This window comes from Penicillium cosmopolitanum, assembly GCF_028827165.1.
Source record: "Penicillium cosmopolitanum strain IBT 29677 chromosome Unknown utg000008l:1.0-4398992.0:1.0-4402845.0, whole genome shotgun sequence".
Classification (NCBI taxonomy): Eukaryota; Fungi; Ascomycota; class Eurotiomycetes; order Eurotiales; family Aspergillaceae; genus Penicillium; species Penicillium cosmopolitanum.
In genome coordinates, this window is record NW_026622678.1 from 2,511,648 (window position 1) to 2,538,134 (window position 26,487).

At 46.1% G+C, this 26,487-nt stretch overlaps 14 protein-coding genes across 14 annotated transcripts; 9 read left to right on the forward strand and 5 right to left on the reverse strand.

The window, feature by feature from the left end:
• Window positions 1-222: 222 nt before the first annotated feature.
• On the forward strand, window positions 223-1,356 carry N7509_007516 (translation elongation factor 1 subunit beta; the record flags this gene model as incomplete). Its single annotated transcript, XM_056632153.1, has 4 exons — window positions 223-262; window positions 352-391; window positions 681-1,054; window positions 1,127-1,356. 4 exons carry the CDS (start codon window positions 223-225, stop codon window positions 1,354-1,356), a joined length of 684 nt encoding a protein of 227 aa, XP_056487704.1.
• A 1,437-nt stretch (window positions 1,357-2,793) lies between these two features.
• On the forward strand, window positions 2,794-4,513 carry N7509_007517 (DUF1996 and WSC domain-containing protein; the record flags this gene model as incomplete). The annotated part of the gene is made up of 3 exons (XM_056632154.1): window positions 2,794-3,143; window positions 3,202-3,754; window positions 3,818-4,513. The coding sequence occupies 3 exons, from the start codon at window positions 2,794-2,796 to the stop codon at window positions 4,511-4,513; spliced, it is 1,599 nt and encodes a 532-aa protein (XP_056487705.1).
• A 416-nt stretch (window positions 4,514-4,929) lies between these two features.
• On the reverse strand, window positions 4,930-6,650 carry N7509_007518 (uncharacterized protein; the record flags this gene model as incomplete). Its single annotated transcript, XM_056632155.1, has 3 exons — window positions 4,930-6,238; window positions 6,293-6,443; window positions 6,500-6,650. The coding sequence occupies 3 exons, from the start codon at window positions 6,648-6,650 to the stop codon at window positions 4,930-4,932; spliced, it is 1,611 nt and encodes a 536-aa protein (XP_056487706.1).
• A 381-nt stretch (window positions 6,651-7,031) lies between these two features.
• Window positions 7,032-7,277, forward strand: N7509_007519 (uncharacterized protein; the record flags this gene model as incomplete). The annotated part of the gene is made up of 1 exon (XM_056632156.1): window positions 7,032-7,277. The coding sequence occupies one exon, from the start codon at window positions 7,032-7,034 to the stop codon at window positions 7,275-7,277; it is 246 nt and encodes an 81-aa protein (XP_056487707.1).
• A 1,056-nt stretch (window positions 7,278-8,333) lies between these two features.
• N7509_007520 (uncharacterized protein) lies at window positions 8,334-11,467 on the reverse strand (the record flags this gene model as incomplete). The annotated part of the gene is made up of 12 exons (XM_056632157.1): window positions 8,334-8,792; window positions 8,857-9,521; window positions 9,746-9,790; window positions 10,233-10,320; window positions 10,372-10,476; window positions 10,528-10,563; window positions 10,772-10,842; window positions 10,896-10,935; window positions 11,009-11,080; window positions 11,129-11,223; window positions 11,271-11,334; window positions 11,381-11,467. The coding sequence occupies 12 exons, from the start codon at window positions 11,465-11,467 to the stop codon at window positions 8,334-8,336; spliced, it is 1,827 nt and encodes a 608-aa protein (XP_056487708.1).
• Window positions 11,468-11,835: 368 nt separating this feature from the next.
• On the forward strand, window positions 11,836-13,314 carry N7509_007521 (Major facilitator superfamily domain general substrate transporter; the record flags this gene model as incomplete). The annotated part of the gene is made up of 2 exons (XM_056632158.1): window positions 11,836-12,291; window positions 12,340-13,314. 2 exons carry the CDS (start codon window positions 11,836-11,838, stop codon window positions 13,312-13,314), a joined length of 1,431 nt encoding a protein of 476 aa, XP_056487709.1.
• A 444-nt stretch (window positions 13,315-13,758) lies between these two features.
• Window positions 13,759-15,686, reverse strand: N7509_007522 (flavin-containing monooxygenase; the record flags this gene model as incomplete). The annotated part of the gene is made up of 5 exons (XM_056632159.1): window positions 13,759-14,183; window positions 14,233-14,635; window positions 14,696-14,916; window positions 14,964-15,121; window positions 15,178-15,686. The coding sequence occupies 5 exons, from the start codon at window positions 15,684-15,686 to the stop codon at window positions 13,759-13,761; spliced, it is 1,716 nt and encodes a 571-aa protein (XP_056487710.1).
• Window positions 15,687-16,120: 434 nt separating this feature from the next.
• N7509_007523 (quinone oxidoreductase family protein) lies at window positions 16,121-17,220 on the forward strand (the record flags this gene model as incomplete). Its single annotated transcript, XM_056632160.1, has 3 exons — window positions 16,121-16,771; window positions 16,823-16,910; window positions 16,967-17,220. The coding sequence occupies 3 exons, from the start codon at window positions 16,121-16,123 to the stop codon at window positions 17,218-17,220; spliced, it is 993 nt and encodes a 330-aa protein (XP_056487711.1).
• A 322-nt stretch (window positions 17,221-17,542) lies between these two features.
• Window positions 17,543-18,003, reverse strand: N7509_007524 (Carboxymuconolactone decarboxylase; the record flags this gene model as incomplete). Its single annotated transcript, XM_056632161.1, has 2 exons — window positions 17,543-17,848; window positions 17,908-18,003. 2 exons carry the CDS (start codon window positions 18,001-18,003, stop codon window positions 17,543-17,545), a joined length of 402 nt encoding a protein of 133 aa, XP_056487712.1.
• Window positions 18,004-19,121: 1,118 nt separating this feature from the next.
• N7509_007525 (fungal specific transcription factor domain-containing protein) lies at window positions 19,122-20,100 on the forward strand (the record flags this gene model as incomplete). The annotated part of the gene is made up of 2 exons (XM_056632162.1): window positions 19,122-19,132; window positions 19,335-20,100. 2 exons carry the CDS (start codon window positions 19,122-19,124, stop codon window positions 20,098-20,100), a joined length of 777 nt encoding a protein of 258 aa, XP_056487713.1.
• Window positions 20,101-20,630: 530 nt separating this feature from the next.
• Window positions 20,631-21,080, forward strand: N7509_007526 (uncharacterized protein; the record flags this gene model as incomplete). The annotated part of the gene is made up of 1 exon (XM_056632163.1): window positions 20,631-21,080. The coding sequence occupies one exon, from the start codon at window positions 20,631-20,633 to the stop codon at window positions 21,078-21,080; it is 450 nt and encodes a 149-aa protein (XP_056487714.1).
• A 249-nt stretch (window positions 21,081-21,329) lies between these two features.
• Window positions 21,330-21,728, reverse strand: N7509_007527 (cupin domain-containing protein; the record flags this gene model as incomplete). The annotated part of the gene is made up of 1 exon (XM_056632164.1): window positions 21,330-21,728. The coding sequence occupies one exon, from the start codon at window positions 21,726-21,728 to the stop codon at window positions 21,330-21,332; it is 399 nt and encodes a 132-aa protein (XP_056487715.1).
• Window positions 21,729-22,134: 406 nt separating this feature from the next.
• N7509_007528 (MBL fold metallo-hydrolase) lies at window positions 22,135-23,386 on the forward strand (the record flags this gene model as incomplete). Its single annotated transcript, XM_056632165.1, has 3 exons — window positions 22,135-22,371; window positions 22,410-22,458; window positions 22,518-23,386. 3 exons carry the CDS (start codon window positions 22,135-22,137, stop codon window positions 23,384-23,386), a joined length of 1,155 nt encoding a protein of 384 aa, XP_056487716.1.
• A 310-nt stretch (window positions 23,387-23,696) lies between these two features.
• On the forward strand, window positions 23,697-25,316 carry N7509_007529 (Zn(II)2Cys6 transcription factor; the record flags this gene model as incomplete). Its single annotated transcript, XM_056632166.1, has 3 exons — window positions 23,697-24,323; window positions 24,403-24,527; window positions 24,578-25,316. The coding sequence occupies 3 exons, from the start codon at window positions 23,697-23,699 to the stop codon at window positions 25,314-25,316; spliced, it is 1,491 nt and encodes a 496-aa protein (XP_056487717.1).
• Between the last annotated feature and the right edge of the window lie 1,171 nt (window positions 25,317-26,487).

Here is a 26,487-nt window from a genome sequence, read left to right on the forward strand (position 1 = left end):
GCAGCTTCTGGAAAGCTCCACTGAAAGTGATTGGAGAGGAGAGCTCCTTAGTGGCGGAGAGTTGAAGTGGAGATGGCAAAGCTCCGTCACCACTTCTAGCCTGGCCCGAGTCACGTGAGTTAGCGCAGTGAAAACCCGCTGCTAAATTTTTTAACTGCCCCTCCTTCCTCCTTCTCTTTTCCCCTTTTCCACTCTTCACATCTCCAACTACCTTCATTCACAATGGGTTTCACTGACTTCGTCTCCGACGCCGGCCTGGCTCGTACGCACTCCTTCGCCATGCTTGATTTTAATGCTTGATTTTGTTTGACTTTGGAACGTTGAAACTGACTGTTGCCCTCCCCCTTTCAGTGGCCAACAACTACCTCTCCACCCGCAGCTACATCGTTGGGTATGTTCTTCCCCCTTGAATCTGATTTCAATCTGATTTCAATCTTCACCTTCTCCCTTTTATTTGTTTTGATCTCATCCTATCGCACTCGATGGATGTTGATTGTCTCAATTCCCTGCTTTTTATGATGAGAAAAATTGGTCCGTGTTTAGGAGGCGGATTTAAGACCCCGCTGCATGACTACACTCCATTGCGAGCAATCGCGTCTCTGATCTCTATTGCATTCATTCCTGAATTTGCCAATCACCAATGCCACGTATCGAACGTCCCAACTGACAGTTTTCGATAGCTCTTCTCCCAGCCAGGCTGATGTTGTGACCTTCAAGGCCTTCAGCGCTGCCCCCGACGCTGAGAAGTACCCCCACGCCGCCCGCTGGTACAAGCACATCGCCTCTTACGAGAGCGAGTTCACCACTCTCCCCGGTGACGCCTCCAAGGCTTTCACTGCCTACGGCCCCGAGGGTGCTGACCTCCCCGCCAACCCCAAGGACAAGCCCGAGGAGGATGAGGAGGAGGACCTCTTCGGTTCCGACTCTGAGGAGGAGGATGCCGAGGTTGTTGAGGAGCGCAACCGCCGCCTCGAGGAGTACAAGGCCAAGAAGGCCGCTAAGGGCCCCAAGCCCGCTGCCAAGTCTATTGTCACTCTTGAGGTGAAGCCCTGGGGTATGTGTTTTTCCCAGTTTTTTTTTCCAGCTTTGATCTCGGTGTTTCGTGTTCTAACTTGATTTTCAACAGATGACGAGACCGACCTTGTTCAGATGGAGGCCAACGTCCGTGCCATCGAGATGGACGGTCTTACCTGGGGTGCTTCCAAGCTCGTCGCCGTTGGTTTCGGTATCAAGAAGCTGCAGATCAACCTGGTCGTCGAGGACGAGAAGGTCTCCACCGATGACCTCCAAGCCCAGATTGAGGAGGACGAGGACCACGTCCAGTCCACCGACGTTGCTGCCATGCAGAAGCTTTAAATTGAGAATGTGTCGGTTAACGTAGAAATGGCGTGATGATGGAATATTGATGTCTTAGGAATACCTAGTTACGAACCTAGAACCTAGCCCGAAAAGAGGCTGGTCTTGATGAAAAAAATTAAAAATTTCATGACCATAAATATTATCGATGTATATATTAAAATTTACGAGTATTTTTCTCTGAAGTTCACAACTTGAAAATGCCTGTGTGTACCGTGTTTGGCTGTCTGTTGTGTCAACGTGTTCCGTTGCCATGGCGGGGCAGAGATTTTTTTTTTTCTTGGTTCAAGTTTCTTTCCTCTTCTTTTCGCGTCGAGCGGGGTTCCAAGGTTGCCAGGTTGCTTCCTCCCTGGGTATAGTCCCCACTAGGGTACCCATAATAGTCCTAGTACCTTGGTGCTGGTGCTCCTGCTGGTGCTGCTGGTGACCGTTGGGCATCCTCGAGCCTTTACTGGTCGAACCCAGCCAATCACTGCAGATCGATCTCAAACAATTCTGTGACCGGCCTGCCGTTCTTTGTTGAATGAGATCTGATCTTCAGTGGGATCTATATCATCATATGTAATTGTATAAGAGATAAAGGAGTCGCTATTTATAACCTCCCTTTTCGGGTCATTTATCGTTCCATATCCGCGGAGTATAAGGGCTCCCAAAAGCATGTGTGTTCTAATTCCGTACCGATGGATAGAATAATGAGCTACTACTAGTATATGGATGCGCTGAGAATCTCTGCCAATAACTTGGCAAGCGATTTGAAAGATCGAGGAGCTCGGCAGCTCCGGAGCCAAGCGGACTAGGCACCTGGCATACTATGTGGACTCTGCTATTGGAGAGTAGCTTCGCCCCGAGGTTGACTGCTCTTGCAGGATGGAAATGAAATCATACCCATCGCCCTAAGGCAAGAGCAGCAGTTCCCTAAAAAGGAACAGCCCAGGATTTTTGTTTCATTTTCATGATGCTGAAACGTGAACCTGGCACTTAACCGAACATGGAAGATGCATTGACGCCCTCAAAGACCGTGGCGCTACCCCTGGCGCTACCACCACAATTTCGAGCTGTGGAATTGGCCATTCACGCCAAGCGTGGAGAAAGAACCCTGAATATGTCTAGATTGTGATACATAGTATCTATGCTCAAAGGAAACTACATACCGAGCGCCATATTGTTTGACATCCTGGAAACCTTGGAAATCTGGGCCTTTGATGGGCAGGGGAGACTCTGACATTGTTATAAAGTAGGGGCATGCAGTCTTTGCTTTGCCGCTTTGGTATTCTACATATCGCAGAAATTCACTCCTTGATACTTACTCCGAGTCTGGTTACTCGGTTCCTGTCATTCTCTTGCTTGATCGTTCACTTTCGATTCTACCGGCTGGATCGGGTAACACAATCCTTTTCTTATTGAGACTTGCTGTATTCTTGAGGCAATACTTTCAAAATGCATATCCAATTCCAGTCTCTTCTTTTCGCAACTGTGCTTCGCTTGGTCTCTGCAAAGGACTCTCGAACCTTTGCCGTCAACCACTTCTATGGCCAAGGTCCTCTGACTGAGGGTCGCATGGATCCAATCGTTAATCCTGGCGTCCCGGCTAGCCATGTGCACGCTATTCAGGGCGGCAGTAACTTCAACTTGACGATGGGCAATGTGGACCTAATGGACTCGCATTGCACTTCGTCCTTGGTTGATGCGGACAAGAGCAACTATTGGACGCCGTCCCTTTACTTCCAGGATCCTACTAATGGAAGCTTCATCGCGGTCCCATTTTTCTACATGAATGTTTACTACTTGTCTGTCACCCATAAAGTAATCCTCCAAAAGGCCCTTACTAATTGATTTGCGAAACAGCTTTGAACCTACCGACGATGAGATCAAACCATTCCCCGTTGGACTCCGCATGATGAGCGGTGACAAAGACCTAAGAACACCACCGACAGGCGGAGCCGCAAACGTACTAGATACAAACCAAGGAAAAATCCAACCTGTTCAATGGACATGCCCTCGATCTTCCTACGACACTCCGTCATACCCAACTGATTCCGATGGACTTCACGGTGTTGGCATCCAAGACCCCAACAATAAAGGAGCTGGTGCTGGTTTTCCAGACGCGAACTGTGATGGATATGCGTCTCCATTGCGCGCAGACATTCACTTTCCTTCGTGTTATAACCCGAAGGCTGGCTTGACTGATTTCAAGAATAATATGGCATTCCCAAGTGGTAAGGGGACGACTTATGGAAAGGCCAATTGCCCCGAAGGATGGATTCATCTTCCCCATATCTTTTACGAGGTATATTGGAATACTCCCCTTTTTGCGGACCTCTGGGAGCAGAATAAGGGCAAGCAGCCTTTTATTCTGGCAAATGGTGATCGTACTGGATATTCCCTCCACGGCGATTTTGTGAGTTCCCTATCAAGATTGTAACACAGATGCATGAACTAGTTTACTAACAAGATGAAATAGATTGCTGGCTGGGATGAAGACGTCTTGCAGAAGATCATCAACAATTGCGATGCTGGCGATAGCGGAATGGACAAGTGTGCCGACGCTGGAACAATCAATGATTCGTCTCAGACCTGCAACATCAAGAACCTGGTACCAGAGCCCATTTCCGGAGTCCTTGAGAAGCTCCCAGGAAATAATCCACCATCAGGGTGGGGTCAAGGCGCAAGTAGCAGTTCATCCAGTTCATCAGAGGATACCGGCTCATTGACTACGGCGACGGCAACTGTAAAGTCTGCAGTCTACACTGGCGCTTCGACATCAGAGAAAAGCTCCGATAACGAGAGCAATGCCGACGAATGGTCATACCTCGGCTGTTATTCTGACAAATTATCTGCTAGAGTGCTAAATGGGGTTCAATTCGCCGACCTTGGCAAAGTAACTTCGACGGGTTGCATTAGCTACTGTGAGAAGGCTGGGTTCTCTATGGCAGGTACTGAGTATGCTGGCGAATGTTTCTGTGGAAATGATTTAGGAGACAGCTCGAAGATTGCAGCTGATCAGTGCAATATGACTTGCGATGGAGACGCATCTCAGGTCTGTGGTGGAAGTTTGGCTCTGAGCGTGTATGGAAAGGCCAGTGACTCGTCGTCGAAGAAGCTGAGGCGACACCTTTCCCATCACCGATTTGGTCGATATAATCACATGAAAAACTGACTTGGTGATAAGGTTGGAACTGTTTCAACGTTGTATAACCACTCTCGAGGTCGGAGACATTGGAGGTGAGAGACTCGGAGCTGCTAGGATATCTGACAAGGTCAATGTGTCTATGTATAATTATAAATTGTTCTTTCACTTTGCCGTCGCAGCCATTTTTAGTGGCTCACAACCTCAGAAGTATTTGGATAAAGAGTACAAAGTCTAGACAAACTAACACTGTAGGGATGGTTAACCAACAAGCAAGCCTGTGCCTTTTAAACATTGAAACTAAGTTTAGACATGATTTAATCGATTATAGAATACAGTCTTCTCAATCTGAGTTTACTCCTAGTAGTATACCAAGAACTACTACTAGTAAGCCTATTGACTTTTGGTAAAGACTAGTTGGCACCCATCCTGGAATAGTTCGAAAATTAGCAAACCTCAAAACCCAGCTGTAACGCGGCTTTTGCAGAATGAAGCTTATGGCTTACCATTGGGAATAGTGTCGCAAAAACCTTGATCTCCTCCGACCTTTCTGTCGGATGGTGCTTCCAATCCAGCTCGAGTGCTGCTTTCCCAATCATGCCAGCCATAGATAGTGGCACATATCTTCTGGCAAGACAATCATGCGGGCCCGCGCCGAAAACCAACCAGTTCTTGGTCTTGGACTCGGCATCTCCGGTAATCCAGCGATCGGGGTCGAATGAATCAGGATCTGGATAGGCATTGGGATCATGCAGTGCTGGGTAGCATGATGGAATGATCATAGACCCCTTCGGCACCGTATAGTTAGGCGTAACCGGAAAGTCTTTCGTCGCAAGGTAGGGCACAAAGATAACGGGTGGTCTATGACGAAGAAGTTCCTTGATCACTGCGGTGGTGTAAGTGAGAGACTCGAGCATAGGAAGGTCGAAGGATTTGTTCCTGTCGCCACCGCGTGCAGCTAAATTTTCTTCTCGCAGTCTATTGAGTACGTCCGGGCGTTGGGCTAGGACTTGGAAAAGCCACGTGGTAGCACTGCTAGACGCGTCTTGAGATGCGAAGAGGAATGTGAAGAGGGTTTCGCCGATCTCCTCATTTGTGAACTCTCGAATTAGATTCGTTGGCTTTTCAGCATCTGTTTCCCCGGCGGCAATTCTCTCCCGGTATCGCTCCGACTCCATCATGTGAAGGACCCAGTGATCCACGATGCAGGTGGGCTTCGCACCAGTTGCCATGTTTGATTTGCATGCCGCGGCGCATTTTGCAAATTCGACATGAACAGCATCGGCCGTTCGCTTACCTAGCCAGGGCTTGGTGAACGGAACGTACATCGAAAGGGGAATGTTGACCAGCTCCATAGCGGCAGTGACAAGATAGAAGTCGTCGGCGATCCTTTTCACAGCATCTTGGGATATGTATTCGCCAAAGAAGGTGCGACAAGAAAGGGCACAGTTTATCTCACGGAACATTGGCATGAATGAAGATGGCTGCATGGAGTTCTGTGCACTTGTCGCGACAAACTTCTCAAAATAATGTTCCAGGACTCGATCTTGGACGGGGAGGTAGGTAGAGATGGCTTTGTTGGTGAACAATGGCGTGAGTCCTCTACGATACTCCGCATGGGCTCTGCCTTGTAGGAAAACCCATGCTTTTCGTCCCAGAAGATCTTTTGCGATCGGGACAATGCATGGCTCAGCGTATGCGGGTGATTTGAACACTTTGTGGGCGATATCTCGGTCGGAGGCGAGCACAACAAATCTGTAAATTCGAATGTGAGAATTATTTTTTTCCATTGAGCAATGAGCAACGCACTTGTGGAAGACAGAAACACAGCTGAGTGGCCCGCTCGCCCACTGTGCAAGATACGCTTCAAACTTGGGGTTGATGGCTTGAAGAAATGGGCCCATAAGCGGAATCTTGAAAGTGGGCCCAGCAATGGAACCCTTGCGCTTGATATACATGACTGTCCGTAAAGGTTAGTCGGTCGAGATTACTCGGTAAGACTTGGACATCACTTACTTTGATCATAGAGGATTACACCGAGGGTTGCAGTAACGACATATTGCCAAAGGGGCCATGTCGGAAGAACGGCAAGCGTCGTAGAGGGCGCGTGGGTCTCTCCCAGCCTAAGTTGATCAACATTTGATGTATTGAGTATATCAAGCTCCATTTTTCAATCTTGAAGAACGTAAACAAAAATGAAATACAACATTTGGAAGAATTTTGGGAACTTGGGCTTCTTATGAAAAACATCGTTGTATACTGATTACCGGATTAGGATTAGACTCCGAGTCTGCTAGTGATACCACTTTTTTGTTACTTGGACCATGGTTCTTTCTAATCCGGATTAGTAGGTGTTTTCTATACAATTTTGGATATTTAGAATTATAGTAGGGACTCCGATTAGGTAGGAACCATGGTCCACAATAGCAAAAAGGTGGTAATTACCAGCACGCTACGACGGTACTACCTTCCCACGCCCAGCTCTTCGTGAAATTCTGTAAACACACCCAAACATCACTCGCAATACAACATAATACATAACTTCACCATGGAAGCCATCAGGGCAGACAAAACCTCAAACGCAATAACTCGCGCACAGTTTGCGGACGCGATCACTCGCACTGTCAATAATCGCTGCCGAGCTTACAAGAACTGTTTCGCTTCGAGTATCCGGTGGGAGGTGGACAACACAATTGCATCTGCCGACAGCGAGAATTTTCAGACTATCTTAAGCACGCTCAACCTTGACCCAGCGGAATTTGCGATCTTGACTGAACAGGATCAGATGCCGTAATGGACGCTTAATGACAGAATTCGGTCTATTTATTAAGTCGCAGGAGATGCCCCCGGCAAATCTATTGTCATGGTCCACTACGCCGGACATGGTGATGTCAGAGGCGAGGAGCTGTTCACTGTCGAAGGCCCATCCCACTGAAGCATCAGAATTCAGAGATAAATCGATTCTGTGGTTGCTGGACAAGTCCAACATCACAGACACAGAAACAGTCTTCGTTCAGATTGTTGCTACTCCCATGTAGCAACGTGTGCCTTCAACCACACGCATCGCACTGTAATTATCTCTGCAAGCGACGATGCCACTCCAGTGGCCCTTGAGCCACCCTGACTGGAAAGTTGCGGGGTGAGATTGCCTGACGGAGGCGAGACGGTCATCAATATGTGGCTCTGTCGGACGTGATGGCGACCATCCGAGGGAATAACTCCGTTGTCAAACCAACGCATCATGTCAAGTTGGGGGTATCCGTCTGCTTCCCTTTCACTTGAGCACTTAGATTCTCCTCTATAGACAAAACTACAGTTGTACCATAAAAATTTCTAATCACCGGTTGCCTATCAGTATTAACTACCTTCTAATCGTAGACTAGTACCTACCTAAGATATATTAAATTAGCTACTCTACTCTATCTTAGGTAGGTACTAGTTCTCCTTAAAATGTAGAGACTAGAATGGTCAACAATGAGTTCGAAACCTTTATAGTGCTACTGTAATTGTCTAAATTTGTACAGAAAATACTAGTAATCCCGAGGTCTTAGAATTTATAGGTGGCCTTCAAATTTAGGACGTTTAGATGAAATACCTCTATAGTATATAGTAGTAACTTAGTACTGACCACCCTGCACTTATGGAGCGCTGTATGGCTGCCCTCAAGTGCCCCCTTTCACAGAACATTGGCCGACAACCTTGGAATGAATAAAAAGCCACCATGATATTTTGAATCTTTGTGACTCGACTAGATCTTATGAATCAATACAAGGGCCTACGATGCCATTTTGTGACCGTAAAGTAACACGTTCTCATTTGATCTACTTAAGACCTAGTCTATCCAATAATATCACTGAAAACCATGAGCTTTCCAGTCGATCTTTCGCAGCGACTCTTCAGGGCTCACCAAGGAAGCGATAGCCTCTTTGGTCATATACTCCTGAGCCTCATGTACCAGTGTTCCGTACTTATTCAAAGCCCCGCTCTCCTTAATGATACGAGTGAACTCCCATTGTCGCGCCTGCTCCTCTCCCATATGCCCAAATAGCTCGATATATGTCTCAGGGGATACTTGAATAACCTTCGTAGAGCCAGGATTCGGTGCAATACCACTAGCCTTGCCCCAAATTGCCAAGAATGATTCCAAAGTAAGATCCTCCACGTTACACCTCACATGAGTGCCACCCGGAGGCTTATTATGAACAAGGCCGTGAACGAAAATCCCCGAATTGATGCGATGATCACCCAGCGATGGGTACATAGCGTTGGGATCAGCCGGGTATATTTGCACCCATTTTTTTGCCGCAGGCTATTTTCTCATTAGCGGGATAATTTGCGATAGTGAGAAACCAGTCAAATAGGCCATATCATACCAGGTAGATAGGCTTGAACACCTCATAAGAGATCAAGTTAATCACAAATGTTGTGAAGAAGCAAAATGTCGTGAGCGATAAGAGATGCTCGTCCGCCTTAATGAACTCATCCACTCGGCCTTTTGCTTCAAAATGGGGCACAATAGATTTTCCCTCGGTAATACGGGTGCTATGAGGAAGAGTACTCCACAGGTAGTGCTCTAGGGTGGCCACCTTGGAAGCTGCCTTGGCCATATTGGTTCCTTGTGTGTACTCGATGTCCATTGACTTCTGCCATCCCTCCGTCCAGAAGTTTTCGTAGTAATCCGTGATGGCGAAAATCACATTGGCCCCGGAGAAAGCTCTCTCAAGACTAGCTAGATCTCCAAGGTCACCCTTGACCATCTCGACGCCCTTCGCTGAGAGAGCCTTTGCCCCCTCACTCTCGGGGTTTCGAGTCAGTCCACGAATTTTCCAGTTTCCATCTTTGAGAAACGATGCGATCACTGAGCCACCTTGGCCGCCGGTGGCGCCAACCACAACGATGAGTTTCTGAGCCATGATGAAGAATATGCACTTGTGTTCAATAGTTGGGGACTCGGAATAACAGCTGATATCAGAAATTGAATACTGGAATTCACGTTTGAATTCACGTTTGAATATATAGTTTTCGCCTTGATCAAATGCTACACATCTCATCAATTCATCTTAACCTGAATGAATTGGACATGGTCGGCAATTGCCTGTGATTGACTTAATCGACCGACTGCACCGAGTGTACCGACTGTGCCGACCACCGAGACCCACCCCCCTCGGGGCCAACTTTAGGTATTCCTGTACCCGGAATTAACTCGGTTGCAATATTTCGAATAACCCCACAATTCGAAGTGCATCTGTTTAGTTTACTTACGTGATAGATTCCGATCGTTATTGATACCCCGCATCAACTCTTGGACTGAATGATTAGATAATTATAGTTTGTTTGGGAAAATTACTAAACCGAAGAAAATCACATCCAATTGATGATGCGGAGTAAACAATTTAGTAGTACGATATACCATACGCGAGCAAATGGGAGAGGAGAATTTTGTGATTAGGTGAGAACTGAGGCATGACTCGGAGATAATTGAACTAGCTCATCCAGACTATCAAAATATGTTTACTTGATGGATTCGATGTTTGGAACTACCTAGCTACTAGTTAGTACTAGTAGGGACATAACTTGAAGACTAGAGAGTTTGAGATAGCCAAAGGAACCCCCTCTCCAGACGGAGAAATATAGACCGACAATTCCAAAATGATCTGGTTCAATTGATGGCCCCATTAACAGAATTGAATACCTGAATTGTCAGTTAGATTGGCTGAACGATGCAATTATGACAGATAGGAGCCCATACCGCCGTCAATAATAACGCTCTGGCCTGTAATCATGTTCGAGTCTTTACCGGAGAGAAAACTAACGCACCCAGCAATATCCTCTGGGGTCTTTCAAGATGTAAGTTATTTTTCATTGTATTAGAGAGGCTTTGAGCATACCGATGGCTTCTTCATAGCAGGGCGCTCCTCTACCGCCTTGCGAAAAGCTTCGCCTTTTGGAATCCCCAAGGCATTGGAGTAACTCTCATCGATTTCATCCCACATCTGCCAATTGTTAGTGGAGCACTCATGATTTTATGTTATTTGAGTTCATACCGGCGTCTTTACAATGCCGGGGCAATAACAGTTGACCTGTAGAAAAACTGAGTATGTGTCCATGTAGTGTCTCCAATGGACCGGCCTCACATTGATTTGATGGGGTGCAAGTTCAACGGCTGTAGCTTGAGTAAGACCTCTCACTGCCCACTTGCTGACTGAATAAGCAATTGCGGTGGGTTGCTATTGTTTTTTTTGGTTAGATATTTCTTGACGGGGACTGTTTTTTTAGGTGTGATCATACCGGTCTATATCCTGAAATAGAACATGCACCAACAATCTTTCCACCACCACCCTGTTTGATCATTTGCTGTCCTGCGTAATGATGTATTAACTTCGAAACCTTATTCGCACCTTTTGAATCTTACCTGCATGCTTGTAACATAGAAAAACCCCACGAACATTCACCTGCGCAATATTAGACAAAAGTTCGGGAATGTTCTTTCTCAATAGAACTTGGAGAGGTTTTTACAGCTTGTACTTGGTCCCACTCATCTGGCGTGATGTCCATGATTCGTTTGTTGAGTATTATTCCGGCGTTAGCAACCATGACCTTTGAACAGTTAGAAAAACACTAGAACATATAGCGCGAAAACCCTACAGTCAGGTTGCCCAGAGCCTCGACGGATGCGGAGATGATGCTCTGTACATCCTCTTCGAGACTGACATCCCCGGTAGCGATAATAGACTTCTGCCCTATCCAGGTATTAGATAAATGAGTTTTATGCGCTTCCCACACCAACCTTTGGCTTCAATTTCAGATTTAAGACTGATTAAATCATTCAACTGTGACTTCATATCATTTATCTAAGCTTGTTAGAAATGAATCAAATTATACTTGGGGGATTAATACCGCCACGTTAAAACCGTCATCCGCTAGGCGCAAGGCAATTGCACGTCCAATCCCTCGGGAGGCACCTGTGACTATCGCAGTTGGCATTTTGGACTTGATCGCGGTAAGCTCTACGCCTTCTGACAATTTTGTTTGATCCTTCTGGAATAATACTTCAATTTACGGTTTATATTACTTGGCTATATGGATCTAGCCTCGGCGATATTTTGATGGTTCCATAACCGGTCGGCTCTCGTAAGGCATTACTCTTTGAACCCGACTACCGACGGTAGTCCAAATCCAGTGGAGCTTCCTAGAGCCATCCGGCTAGCTTATTGTGTACATTAAGAAGACCGGCATAAGAATATTTTAGTACTGTTCTTTGCTAGGGATTCCAAAGGTGGACGGTATATAAGATCCCCGGATTTTCCCCACACTTTCTACTTGCCGGTAATTTATTGATCCACCATAGAACCATGGCAACCAATGATTCAAGTTCGACGAAGGTTAAGGAAGCTGAATCCTCGAGTGTTGATCATGTTGAGTTCCAACATGACCCGGAAAATGAAGCAAACCTTGACAAAAAACTGGTTCGCCGCATCGATTACCACCTCCTTCCCTGGCTTTGTCTTCTCTACGCGTTGTCATTGATTGATCGCACCAATATCTCCTCTGCGAAGATAGCGGGGATGTCTGAGGATTTGAATCTCATCGGTAATCGATACTCTGTCGCTCTCGTCGTTTTTTTCGCTCCATATCTTCTCAGTGAATTGCCCAGCAACCTCATCATTCGTCGTGTCGGTACAAGGTACTATCTCTCCTTCCTCATTGTCTCGTGGGGAACCATATCCATGTGCCATGGATTTGTGACCCGATATTCACAACTAATTGGAGTGAGACTTCTTCTGGGGCTTTTTGAGGGGGGCTTTAATGTTAGTTCTCTTGTGCCCTCGAAGTAATGGCCACTAATATTGAGCCAGCCCGGCTGCATATATCTGATTTCTTCTTGGTATAAACGATATGAAACGCAGCAACGCCTGTCCTTATGGTATATGTCTGGCTCGATAATTTCGGGGTTCAATGGGATAATATCTTACGGATTGAGCACGCTAGATGGGCTCGGGGGACGACGAGGCTGGAATTGGATATTCATCATTCCCGGTGCTATTACGGTCTTCCTTGCAATTCCGCTCTTATTATTCCTGACAGACTTTCCCGAAAGTTCATCATGGTTGAGTGCCAGTGATCTCCAGCGGGTCCAGGAAAGGCTTCGAGAGGACCGCGGTGAACGGCTCGATGATAAGATTAGCTTTCGGAAAGTTTTGAAAGATCTTCGAGATTGGCGGGTATGGGTATTGGCAAGTCTACTTTTCTTTCCTACGGCTGGGTCCTACACAATGGCCTTTTTTACCCCGTCTATTCTCTCTGGACTTGGGTATGACACAGCTTTGAGTCAAATCCTTGTCACCCCGCCATATCTATTGGCTGCAATATTCGCCATCGTAACTGGAATCATCTCTGACCGTGTGCGTACGCGCAGCCCTTTCATCATCGGCTTCTCGATTGTTACTCTTGCGGGGGTTATAATGATAGGCTGGGGTAAAAATACTGCTTGCAAAATGGCTGGAATATTTCTTGCCGTTGTGGGGAATAATTGTGCCATTCCTACTGTCTTAGCCTTTTTGTCTAACAACATTGTTGGATCCAGCAAGAGGCAGATTGCGGTTCCTCTCCAGACAAGCTTCGGTGCCCTGGGAGGAATATTTGGATCATTGGTTTTTCGAGAACAGGATTATCCCGCTTATCGGCCTGGGATATATGCCTCTATCGCTTGCATTGTCATGTGTATTATGATCACTCTTGGTATTACCTTTTATTTCCATCGTGAGAATGAAGCGGCTGATAAGAGGGGCAAAATTCTCGAGGGGCTTGAAGGGTATCGCTACACTCTTTGATTGCAGACCTTCCAGCGAGTTTTGGGATATACATTACCATATTTCAATTACCTAGATATTTGCTGCCTGCGCCATGAGTCTGGATTGATCCCCTCGTGTCATGAGAATAATTACAGTGGCTGTTTTCGATAAATTATATGGTTTCTTTGAAATGAACGAACACCATTGACTACATTAAGCGATGATTCTATTTGATATCTTACTATCTTGAATTTAGCAATTTTCCAGTAGAGTTTCAAAGAGTTGAGTTTGATCATGGACTATAACTATTTGCCAGCTTTGTTACATAGATATTCTGTAACAACCATTCTTTGCAAATACAACTCACCCCCGGGGCTCTGTTGGCGATGCTTTTGAAGAGGAGGATAGAAGGGATGGGCTTCAAATATTTTATTTCCAGGACTGTATTTCTAAACTATACACCTCGTTTCCGACAAAAGAAAATCATATCATTCTATCTGGTTCATCCAAATACCAAGTAGAATTCTGCCCAGGCCCTTCCCACAAAGAGTAGCCGTTGCCCAAATAGCCGAAGCTATTATTGGTCCAATGCGTATAGTCAAAGTCTTCGCCGCGGAATCTCTGTAGCATATGGAACCAATGAATGCGGCTCCCAGGGTGTAAAGCAGTGACTGGGCCGTCTTTTTCGCCATTCTTGAACCACGAACGACAGCTTCCCGCCCAAGCTGTCCGCGGCATAAAAGCTGCAATGTGATCGGCAAGGTCATCCACCGCTTTCTGCTTCGGAACAATCGACTTGATGCACTCTTCCTGGCATTTCTGAATGATTCTAGTGATATATTTGGACGCAAGTTCAGTGATAGTAAGCACACTGCCGTGTCCGATAGGAGCGTTTGGTCCCAGGAATGCTAGACGAAAGTCAGCAACCGTCTCATTCTGCATGTGATAAAAACTTACTAAAATAATTTGGCATACCAGGAACTGCCATAGACATATAGGATGATGGCAATTCCCGAGTCCAGATATCCTGCAGATTGCCCTTTCTGCCGATTATTGGGAACCTTGGACAGAACGAAACATCAAATCCAGTTGCGCATACAATGGCATCGACCTCGATCTTCTCGTTTTCTGTCGTGATGAGGCCCTTCTCATATACGGATTTGATTTCATCTGTGACTACTTTCACATTGCTCTTATGAAATGCTGCTAAGTAGGCTGGGCTTGGAGTGATTCGGCGACATCCAAATGGGAAGTCGGGTACCAGCTTTTCTATAAGCTTCTCGTTGTCTTTCAGAGCTCCGTGCATATATTTGGTCATTGATTCTTTTATGACCGGCGCGATTGCTTTTGAATTCACCAACTATTTGACATCTTTGATCAGTGCTGATAATAATCTCCAGATATCAGGAAAGGTACTCACGTAGTCGAATTTATTATTTACTACCTCTTCTGTAGCCTTAACAAACCTCTTGTATAGTTCTTTATCGTTTTTGAAATTTTCAATTTGAGCAGCTGTGAAAACTTCGCCGTCTAATTTCAGCTGTGAAATAACATCGCCAGCTGTGCTAGTGGACATTCTTTCTATGCCTCCTGGTGCTATCCATGTAGGAGAGCGAAAGAAATGGACGAGTGTTTCGACATCTATCTTTGGTTAACACAAATTATCTTCTCTATCGGAACTAACTTACCTGGTTGCATTGCAGGAACAATTTGGACGCCAGAGGAGCCGTTGCCTATAACAGCGACTCTCTTGTCCTTGTAGACAAAATCATCATTCCAGTTCGCACTATGGACCAAGTCACCCTGGAACTTGTCTAGGCCCGGGATGTCTGGCCACTTCCAATTGCTGTTTGTGGGTTAGAGTGTTACTTGGGGAACAAGTCTTTATCTTGAAGCACATACTTGAGAATTCCCGAACCATCAAGAAGAAAATGGGCGGAGTCGAGCGTCAGAGCATCGGTTTCAAGATCTCTTACTCGAACATGCCACATACCTTCCTCTTCATTCCATTCGGCATGTTCAACTTGATGATTGAGCTTGATTGAATCATAAAGTCCCTCTTTCATAGCCAAATCTTTTAAGTATTGATGAATCTCCGGTGCAGGGGAGTAAAACTTGCTCCAGGTGGGATTGGTTGCCCAGGAAAATTGATAATTGTGAGACGGAATGTCGCATTGGCAGCCCGGATACCGATTCTCGAACCATGTTCCGCCAATATCAGGATTCTTTTCGTAAACAACATTTTCGGCCAGAGGAATATTGTTGCGAAGTGTTCGTATCATGTTCAGTCCGCTCGCTCCAGCTCCAATAGTGATGATCTTCACAGCGCTCGTGGAGCCAAGTGGTTGCTCTATGATAGTATACGCGGAATCCTTAGATGCACTACCATTTTGATTGCCTTTGTTTGCCATACTGTAATTTATCGAAGGTTTTCCGAATTCAAAGATGGGAACCTTGGAAAATAAGAAGAAACTTGTTACTTCAAGAATAAGGTTGACGACGCTTCCAAGGCTTTTTGTAAAGAGTCGGTAACATAAATATATATCAGGTTCAAGTTCTGCCAATATCCAGTTCAATTGAGCCCTGGAGCTTTCAGCTATCCCCAGTAGTGTAAATCACGGCTATCGTGTCTTTTCCTCGGTGCATGTCGGTATATAACTTCGGTATACGGGAGGGGGTAAACCAGGGGCCATTTTACCGACTGCCGAGCAGGAGACTGGCCTGGCCTCGGTCTCGGCAAAGTACATCCGGCGCGCTGAAAGAAAGCCGACCTCTTCTTTAAAACGGTAGTTCACGGCTGTGAGACTCATCATATGAAATATAATCTTTGAATAGCAATTGCATGATGTCGACCTATATGAAAGCAGCGGTTTTATCCACTATTGGAGGCCCCGAGGGCTTCAAATGTTTAGACGACATACCGATTCCAGAGCTGCAAGAAGGCACAGTCATAGTCAAAAACAGCATTTCCAGCATTAACTATGCTGATGTTTATTTCCGTACTGGGATTTACCCCAGTGCCCGGCATACGGATCTGATCCTAGGCCAAGAAGCGGCCGGGGTTATTGTGGCCGCCCCTGTCGACGAACCTCTCGGTCTCAAAAAGGGCGACCGGGTCGTCTGGATTGCACAGGGCTCATATGCGCAATATACGTGCGTTCCAACATCCCAAATTATCAAAATTCCACCGGGGGTCCAAGATGAAGACGCAGCTGGTGTTTTTCTAACTGGAATGACCGCACTGACCCTCATTGGCGAAGCCTTTCCGGCCAAAGCCGGGGACTGGGCTCTCGTTCATGCGGCAGCGGGCGGCGTTGGATTGCTCCTCTGTCAAGCGCTCAAAGACCTGGGTGTCGTGGTGATCGGAACCGCCGGTGGTCCGGAAAAGTGCCAGCTGGCGCTTCAGAATGGAGCGTCCCATGTGATTGATTATCGGGCGGAGCAAGACTGGCCAAAGAAGGTCCATGAACTGACAGGTGGTCGGGGTGTCGATGTTGTAAGTATATCGTGTTTCCCTATACATCGCACCTGAATTGACAAAGGATAGGCCTACGATGGCGTTGGCAAAGACACATGGGAAGGTACTCTTCAGACTATTGGACTTTTTGGAAAGGCAGTCTTCATCGGCAATGCAAGTAAGTTTCATATTGCAGTCTTTTCATTGAATCCAATTGAAAGCTGATCCTCGTAGGTGGCGCTGTGCCTCCAATCGGTCTCGAGAAACTGACCTCAAAGAACATTTCTATTATGAGACCAACTCTCCGAAACTACATCTCCACAAGAGAACGTTTGGAGAGATATGGAAATAAAGCTCTCAAGATGATTCAAGAAGGCAAATGGAAAATACTCAAGCATGACCGGTATTATTCTCTGGAAGAAATTGAACAAGCCCATCGGGATTTGGAAAATCGGGCGACAAAAGGGAAGCTTTTGATCAGACTCTAGGCTTCCCTACGGAAATAGTGTTCAACAGACCATCTTAAATCAAAAATTCCGTTTAAGTATTTCGTATTTTGACATATTTCCAAGTTGGAAGACGTGATCATAGTTGCCTGAAGAACTGCATGGTTATTTATGTTAGCTCGAATAACGTGGAACAAAAGTCGAACGCTGGAGGTTAACTTTCAAGTTATTTACTGAAAGATCGGTTCATGATAAGTTATGTATTGACAAACTGTGCCCAGGTTTAATTGAAACTTTATTCTCAAGATAATCAAGTCCTCTGTCATATCACTACCTCTCTATTTCTGGAGAACTTGGGCTTAGACTAAACTTTCGGCTTGCCCTTGACTACAGCAACAACCTCACTCGCAATTGCAAGTGCATCTCGACCCGCAGGAACTCCACAATAAATCATAGCATGTCTGCATGCCTCACAAATTTCTTCTTCACTCAGGCCATTATGGAGTGCCGCGGAAACATGAATTCTCAGCTCGGGGCCTCGATTTAGGGCAGTAAGCATGGCGATATTCATCAAGGACCTCTCGCGGAATTTTAGGCCTGGGCGGGCATAGCTTGAAAAGCAAACTTCCGCAATGTATTCCTGACTAGTTCTTGTGAAAATATCGTCGCTCTTGACTTCCAGTTAGTTATCACAAAGAAGAGGATTGTGTCAATTGTAAAGCAGCTTACAGTATTTGCTCTTAATTTGGTCAAGAGTTCTTCCCCAAGAAACTCCTTCGACATTTGCGCTCCAAGAATAACTTTTTCAGAGGGTAATTGGGCCATGGCTTAAGATAAGTTTTTATATAGATAGCGATTTGGGTGACAATGGTAGTATCGGTAGCAACTTGAACTTGGAAGATACGGCGTTATATATGAAATTTGAACTTGCCGCTGAATGTACTAGTTGGGATTATGTGGAAAGGACCGAGGCTATTTCCCACTCGTGGATGAGAGGTCGGTATCTCTATCTCGGTATAGTTAATGTATGATCCTCCGGCATTACTTGCTAGTTAAGTGAGACGTTATCCGGATGGTAGGAGGGGATTTGGATGTTAGTCCCCGGGTATCGGCATTGGCTGTAGCCCCAGGTTAACCGAAGCATGTTAGCCGAAGGCTCGGCAGCCGCATCGTCACCGCGGGCACCATCGGTACTCAATTTCTTTCCTGCTACCAATTTTCATGTTTCCTGTCAGCAGAATAATTCATTGAATTGAAATATTCTCCACAACTTTGTCTAGCAAGGTTCCAAGGTTATTCAGTGCGATTGCCGACAAGAATTGCCGTACACCTGGGCAAAAATCAGAATGCGTCTTAGAACTATCTATGAATTTTTTGTTTGAAACTCAGACCTGAATGATCGGCCTCGAGGGAATTGCAGTGCCCAGAGCCCCAGGTATTTTAATGAATGGTATATGGATAGAAAAATATTAGAAGTCAATTCCCCTTGGTAGTAGTAGGTATAATAATAGTTTGTGTCCAAGATTGGTGCAGCTTCTTGCTATAAATACAAACCTGCCCAGGTGTACTCACGATAATGTCTTGGGAATTATGTGCCAAAATAATACTAGCAGTATGATTCCTTAAAATAAGTGTCATTTCTGGCGGTCGGTAGGATACATCTCTACGAGTATGCCTAAAGTTGCCTTCGCACTGCCTTCGCACTTGATTATGATTTTTTGTTTAGAAGTACGACGGCCAGCCCCGGAAACTACCCCGCATTGTTTTAATAGTTCATCCACTGTTAAGGTCACCTGACCTTCACCTCTCTCTCATTCACCACTATTCATGCCATCTCATATATCCTGCGTAGCATCGCCTTCGTCTATCTTCAAAGACGCATCAGCTTTGAGATGAATTCCAGTCTTCCCGGGAAAGAGCACATACGGTCTGTACTCAGTGCCATGGGCGGAAGGTATGTTTTCTCATTGCCTTCGTGTTGCCCCCACCCCATTCTCTCAATGACTGAAAATGACCAAGTCCGCCTAGGTTAAATGCAATTTGGAAGAAAGCGGAGGTAGCACATGTAGTAATTGTCTCAGATTCGGTCATCAGTGCATGTGGGTTAAACTGAACTGCTCAAAGTCGTGGATAGTTGCTCAACGTCATATTTGAAGACCCCGGACCGCCAAACGCCTAAAGCGAATCCGTTCAAAGCATTGTTCTTCGACGTCAGCAATTTATCAATCAATAAACAACCACGAAGCTCCAGTTGCTAAATCCCAATCACCCTGCACGTTGACAGTGCAATGTGAAAACGCGCCAAATGGAGATCAAAGCCAACCAGAACAGCATACTGGTTTCATCGCCGACCATTCTGTCCTGGCATACGACAATCCATCGCCTTTGACAGTTCCAGAGGGCTGGTTGTCACCTTCAATACGCATCAAAGAAGCGGTCCTGGCTGCTACAGAGGCAACGGTTCTTCCTACCCCGCCGCTACGAAGAGCGTTGATTGACGCGTATTTTGAGCATGTCTTTCATAACTATCCGATTGTGACTCGAGATGATGTCTCAACACCCCATGCATCTCTCCTACTACAGCAAGCAGTTTGTCTTGCCGGTAGCTTGGTGATGCGTCAAACCGGTAATCTTCAACTCGCCTATTCATTATATGAAAAAGTCAAGTCCCTCATTTATCTAAATTACGAGCCTGACAAGCTGGCAACACTGAAGGCAATGTGTCTTTTGTCATGTTGGAGCGTGAAGCCACCGGATAAGATCAGTTTGGATGGTCCATGGTACTGGACTGGAGTCGCCTCCAGACTTGCGATTCAGATGGGTCTTCATAGGGAGTCGACATACACCGGCAAACCCGCCTCAGGTCAGCTCCGAGCAATATTCTGGAACTTACATGTTTGTTTACCTCGTACCCTCTTTTAAACTGTCAGACTGGAATAACGTTTTGAAACCACACAGAATGGAGATAAGCTCCAAGTCGCATGCTGGGGCCGTCCACCGGCCCTGAGCCTGAAGTATGCAGACGTTCGTCCATTGGAGTTGGGCGATTTCGAGAAGCCAAACATACAAATCAAAGTATTTATTCACGCCACCATGCTATCGAGAATTCTTGGAGATATCGCAGAACTGCATCTGGAAAGGCAAACTGTTCCGCCCAGGAAGCACTGAGGCTTACCCAGGCACTATGCAACTGGGTAAAAGAACTACCCGATGAGCTTCAACTCTACAATGCAGATGGTAGTAGAAAAGCTTTCAGTCGGCCGGTTTGTGAACTGTTTATCAAGTATTTCGCTGCAATAATCCTTTTACATCTTCTCCAAAGCGAGATAAGTCGACAAAGATGTCCATCTTCAAGATCACTAATAGCAGCATCATGTATATCCCGTCTCTATGAGGAGATCCACTATAGGGAACAAGCATGTTGTCTGCTTCCGATAAACGGATTTTTCTGCATGGTTGCATCCCTTCCACAGCTATACTACCAGCCGCAATCGACGAAAAAGAAATCCATTCGCAAGGAGGAGATTGAAATCCTTTGCTCGATTATGAAAAGCATGCAACCAAAATATGGTGGTTCTGAGATGGTCCTGACAAAAATCCAGCGACTAGAAAAAGAGGTCCAGGCGTCGGTAGAGCGATACCTGCAGGAAACAGGTGCGTCTGGTCTCCCTGGAGACGGCATATTACACACACCCCACCAGCATTTGGAGGAGCTCTTTCCATTTCCCTCAGCCATGTGTACCCACATGGATCTAATAGGGGAGTTTGAGGAGTTTGAACGGGAGACACCTGACGAATATACGGCGATTGATGAGGAGTGGGCCAGCTTACTTTTTTTGGAGGGCCACAATTTTTTTGAACTGTTTGAATTCTCCAATTACGCGGCTATACCTCCAGAGTGAACCAAATATTGAATCCAATCATTCTACCTCTGCCAACTACTTCTGTTAAGACTTTTCTGTAAAAGAAGACCGCATTCCACTGCAAACTACAAGTTGCAAGAGATGTCGAAATTCTGGACTTCCATCTTACACCACTCATTTAAATTAATACGAGAGATGAATCATAAAGTTAAACAATTTGTGAATATCTTCCTTGGGAATCAAGGGAAAGGAAAGTCACAGCTTGAAACCAACAGTCCGTAGAACGCTCTAAACTGATGGATGCGCCTCCTTCGGTGAATCCTCGGAGACTGGATTGTACCATTCCACAGTCCCATAAGTAATTGCACGATGGACCATAGAATCTGCGCTATCTGCTCCGTGCCAATGAACTGTCCCAGGTGGACACCAGACAATATCACCCGCTTCTACTTTCCGAGGCTCTTCTCCTTTGTCGCATACCCATCCCGATCCCTTGGTTATCTCAAGAAGCTGGCCGTTTTCATGGCGGTGCCAGTAGGTTCGAGAACATGGAGAAAACTTGACATCGAGTATAGAAAGATTCTCATCTTTGAAAAGTCGTTGAAGGGAAACGTCGCCGCTAAACGTCCCCATTGTTTCTTTTGTAAAGACGCATTTGGTCACCTCAGCTGCAGCAATGATGTTCATTGTAGAGTTGAATTTTGAGTCTTCGGAGTCGGCTTCAAGTCCGGGAAGAAGAATTGAAAATTATTTATTGAGTATTATGAAAGCTCATGATCATGGTGCGTCGCCTCATATTTGTAAATTATTGATTGGTGAAAGCTACCCCGCCAAACTTTCTGCTCGGTTCTCGGCAAAGCGTTTGGGATGCTGGCATTGCAAATGCCGAGCCCACCCTTTCCCTGTTACCGACTGCCCGCGGCGCAAACTGAGGATGGTATTTTCTTTAAGTGACTCTAACGGCAGACGGGGCTCGGCATACTTAAGAAACGAGCTTGCACCCAACATCGGGAGTAGTCTGTGAGCCTGAATCCCCAAAAGGATCTTTCCAATCCGTATTTCCCGAGTCAATCAATTATTTTCCGAAATCAATATGGTGGTCATCCCTGATTCAGATCACACTGTACGCGTCAAGTTACTTGACACTACGACATATTTAACTGGCATCGCAAACGTCTTCGTTGATCCAGTGGTTGCCGGTCATGAAACATTTTCCTTTTATGATTTTGCCTTTCTCATTGAAAATGAACGTCTTGGAAAGAAGGTGATGTTTGACCTCGGCACCCGCAAAGATTATTGGAATCTTTCCCCGCCGTCCAACGGGTCTTTGGTATCGATAGTGTGATGACAGGAATGAGGATTGATAAGGATGTTGCTGATGTTCTCACCGACGGCGGAGTTCAACTGAATGAGATTGGTACGTGCAGTATAACATCTTAAAAAATTGAGAACACCGTATTAATGACCTTTTGTAAGACTCCTGTATCTGGTCTCATTATCACTATGATCATTGTGGTAATATGGCACCATTCCCACCATCAACCACCATCACAGTTGGAGCTGGGTTCGCGGCAGCAGGTCTTTTGCCAGGCTATCCCGAGAACCCAGAATCCCCTGTTCTAGCGACCGACTTTGAAAACAGAAGTCTGGTTGAAATTAAGTTTGATGATGGTCTTACTATTGGCGGATTTCCGGCCCATGACTATTTTGGAGACGGCTCCTTATATCTGCTCGATTCTCCAGGCCACTGCCCGGGCCATATTTCAGCGTTGGCCCGTACGACACCATCCTCTGGGGAGAGAGAGGCTACATTTGTATTTCTGGGTGGAGATATCTGCCATTTTGCAGGTGACTTCCGGCCATCGCCTGATAAACCCCTACCAGATCATCTTCAGGAAGGGCTTCTTCGTCGGCGCAAGGCACCAATTAAGTGTCCATGTTCCCTTAGATCTAATCACCCCAATGCGACTAATGAAGCCGATGCCCGGACAACACCATGGTACAAAATGGCCAGTGAGTATCCCACGGTCTACAAAGATTACGAAATTGCCAAATCCTCAGTTTTGAAAATGCAAGCTCTGGACCAGGATGACAATGTTCTGGTTTGTCTGGCCCACGACGCGATTCTTCTGGATACTCTGCCACTTTTCAACAAATCCCCCGGAGAGAACATGAATGATTGGAAAATCAGAGGCATGAAAGAAAAGTGTCACTGGGGGTGGCTAAATGATGTTTCCATTGACGGCAAACCAGCTCAAGATCCACTGGTCGAAGGATTCTGGAGAGATGGGAAGCTCTGGGACTATGGGGCATTTAAGAAAACTTTAAATATACCTCCACTTTGATCATACGTACCAATTGATATCTGGAAATATTATTTCGGCCATTACTGTGACAAGACAAGTTCATCGAAATGAGCCTGATGACTTTTTTTCACTACGAGTAGGGCTATTGGCTTGGATATCGATTTGTCATCACTGAAACCCCCGAAATAAGGATATCGGAGTCTAGTCCTATTTGGGAAATCTGCCTAGGATTATATTCGAAGCGTTCTGACTCGCATTGACTCGCGTAATCGGATGCCCCCGCCGCCCTAGGGGTGGCACCATTGACATACATCTCTCCCCAAACTCCTCATCTAGCGACTCTTTCAGAATGCGACAAACACTTCGGCGATCTTGTGCTGCATGTGCGAAGTTGAAACACAGCTGTGATCTCCGGTTACCGTGTTGCTCAAGATGTGTCAAACGCAAAGTCCTTTGTGTCTATGCGAATGAACCCTCCACGACACCGGTAGCTACCGGGACCAACATTCCATCGTCAATAGCACCCCCGATTGGAGCTGTGTCATTATCGGGGTATAGATTTGGATCCCTTGACCCCTTTGACTCGTATCCGCCAACGAGACTTCCTCGGGAGCAGATCCAACGCCTCATTTATAGCTGTAGGTCCCAATTTCAATCGCCCATTGCAAGCGGAGTAAAACTTATTTGTTCAGTCCATCACAAAATAGCATTTCAATATTATCCTCTTGACCTCGAAGCGACCTCAAATCCATTCCTCATCTCATGGTGGCCACTTGCCCTGGGCGACCCTGCATTATTCCATGTCTCATTACAGACAGCATGTCTTGATGAAGAGCGAGCGGCGCAGAAGGGATTTCGAAGTTCTGAAATTCTGATGGCTGACTCTGTAGCCCTATTACGGCGTAAGATTGAGGATACGTCTCTGGCCGTTCAAGACGGCACCATGAACTCCGTGATTACATTGGCAACAATAGAGGTAAGATTATAACATTCAGGGATCCATGTACGCGTCATTACCTCACAGGCCTTCACGCTGATATGTTGGGATTTTTTAGTTTGGCAAAGGAAACCATGAGATCAGTCAAATGCATATCGAGGGCGTGAAACGACTTGTCACCTTAAGGGGAGGCATTAGCTCGGTGAGACAGACTAGTCCACTAACAGCAAGAATGATCAGTTGGTCAGTATTCTCACAACACTCCAAATTTCTATATACTCATTCCCGCACAGGGTGTCAATGCTCATCATGGGCCACCCGCAATTTGGGACCCAAGATGACTTTGGAATCGGAGATGGCATCCCCCCCATCCCAGAATGGCAAATTGAACCCACTTTCATTTACAACGACTTGGATGAAAATCTCGATATGGAGGGAAGTAATGAAGTGATGAATGTTTTTGTGCGGCTGCACCATATCTTTCAAAGGGCCAACCAGGGTCCGTTCACAAACACACAACTTCACGATCTCACATGCTTCGTCGTGCATCGCCTTCTCCTTTCAACTGCGGGTGCCTCGATATCTGAACTACCACCAACCGCCGAGTGCATCCGATATGCCATAATTCTCTATTTGTTCATTGTCCAAGGGCCAATTTATTACCCTCACGAGGTAATGCTCAATGCGATGGTTGCCAAACTCATAGAGAATTTGGAGCAACGGAATCACACATCGCACGAACCCGCGTCGCTCGACTTCTGGCTCATTGCAATTGGGATGGTGGCTTCAACAGGAACATCAAAATATGAGTGGTTCTCGAAGAAGGCGACCACAACCGCCGGTTCTCTACATATTGAGAGTGCCCAAGAAATCCTCGATCGGATAAAAGGTGTTTTGTGGCTTGATAAGCCTCAATCTGAGTATATCTTCAGTGTGCAGTGCGAAGGATTTCTCACTTCCCAGCCCCGGTCTTATTCGCCAGATCTTCAAACAACAGTTCAACCGAGTAGCATCATGACCGAGCTCCTCTGACCAAAGAGCCAATACTAGTAGCTCACAGCTACCACTAGTAGTAGATCACAGCAATTAATGATAATCAAGATCTCATTTGACGCCAAGGCGAAAGTAGCTGGAAAGGGTTATAGATAACGGGGCGAGCATTTCATACCAGTCCATTATTCATGTATCTGCCCGGGTGGTCATTTCATAATCTTGAATTGTAGAGTTAAAAGTGGGTTGGACGACGAAAGGCCTCGAATGTACTTTATATGCATTCCGAGTCGATGGGAGGGCGCAAACATGGACGAGAACTGGCAAGGTTCAAGTTTTAGAAGAGCGCCCTGGGCCCGTTAGTCGCTCAGATACCAACTTTTGTTCCAATCCTCAGTGCATTTTTCCGAGGCGACCCCCGTAAAATTCCCGACGTAATGCGCATGCATGAATCTATCAACTCGAAAATCGCGCTAACCCAACCCCTTACATACTACTAGTACTAGCACCCGTCTTCGGCAGCCATCCCCCAAAATCCCGTAATGAATTTTTCGATACCCCACAAATCGTAATTATTCTTAATTAAAATCGGCATCATCTCATACATCTCAGTTTCAAACTGCCGAGATGCCTGCTAAGCTCCGATCACAAACGGTGGAGGAGTTCCGGTCGCCGATCTCGCTTAACCGCTGGCGTGTTTCATATCTCCCGCCATGTGCTATGAACTTGCATAGCGCCACCTCAGGCCGCGCGCCAAATTTGTTTGCTCAAAAATTGAATCACATCTTGGCGGAAACAAACTGGGCCGGCGATCGATTGTCCAAAAGTACAATGAGGACCTGTGGTACAGCTTCGGCGAACAATGGTGTCCTACGCCTATTTTTACATGAAGGGCCAGATGGAGCCGACGTGGTTGTTAAATCCAAGCTAAGCACGGGATACATACAATGGTGAAACACGCCAAAGAAGAACATCATGAAGAATGAACCGCCCCTCAATGCGCCTTATAGTGACTTGATCGGAGTTGTCGCTTTGTTATTCTAACTAGGGGCTGCAGGATATCCACATTTTCGACCGCTGAATTATTATTGGATGACTCGAATAACCGACCCCAAAGGCGTGTTTGAGCTACTCACAAGGCTCATGACTACCGAGATGAAGGAATAAAGGAAGAAGAGAGCCTCCTCAGGCATTTAAGAGGCAGGTCTCCTGC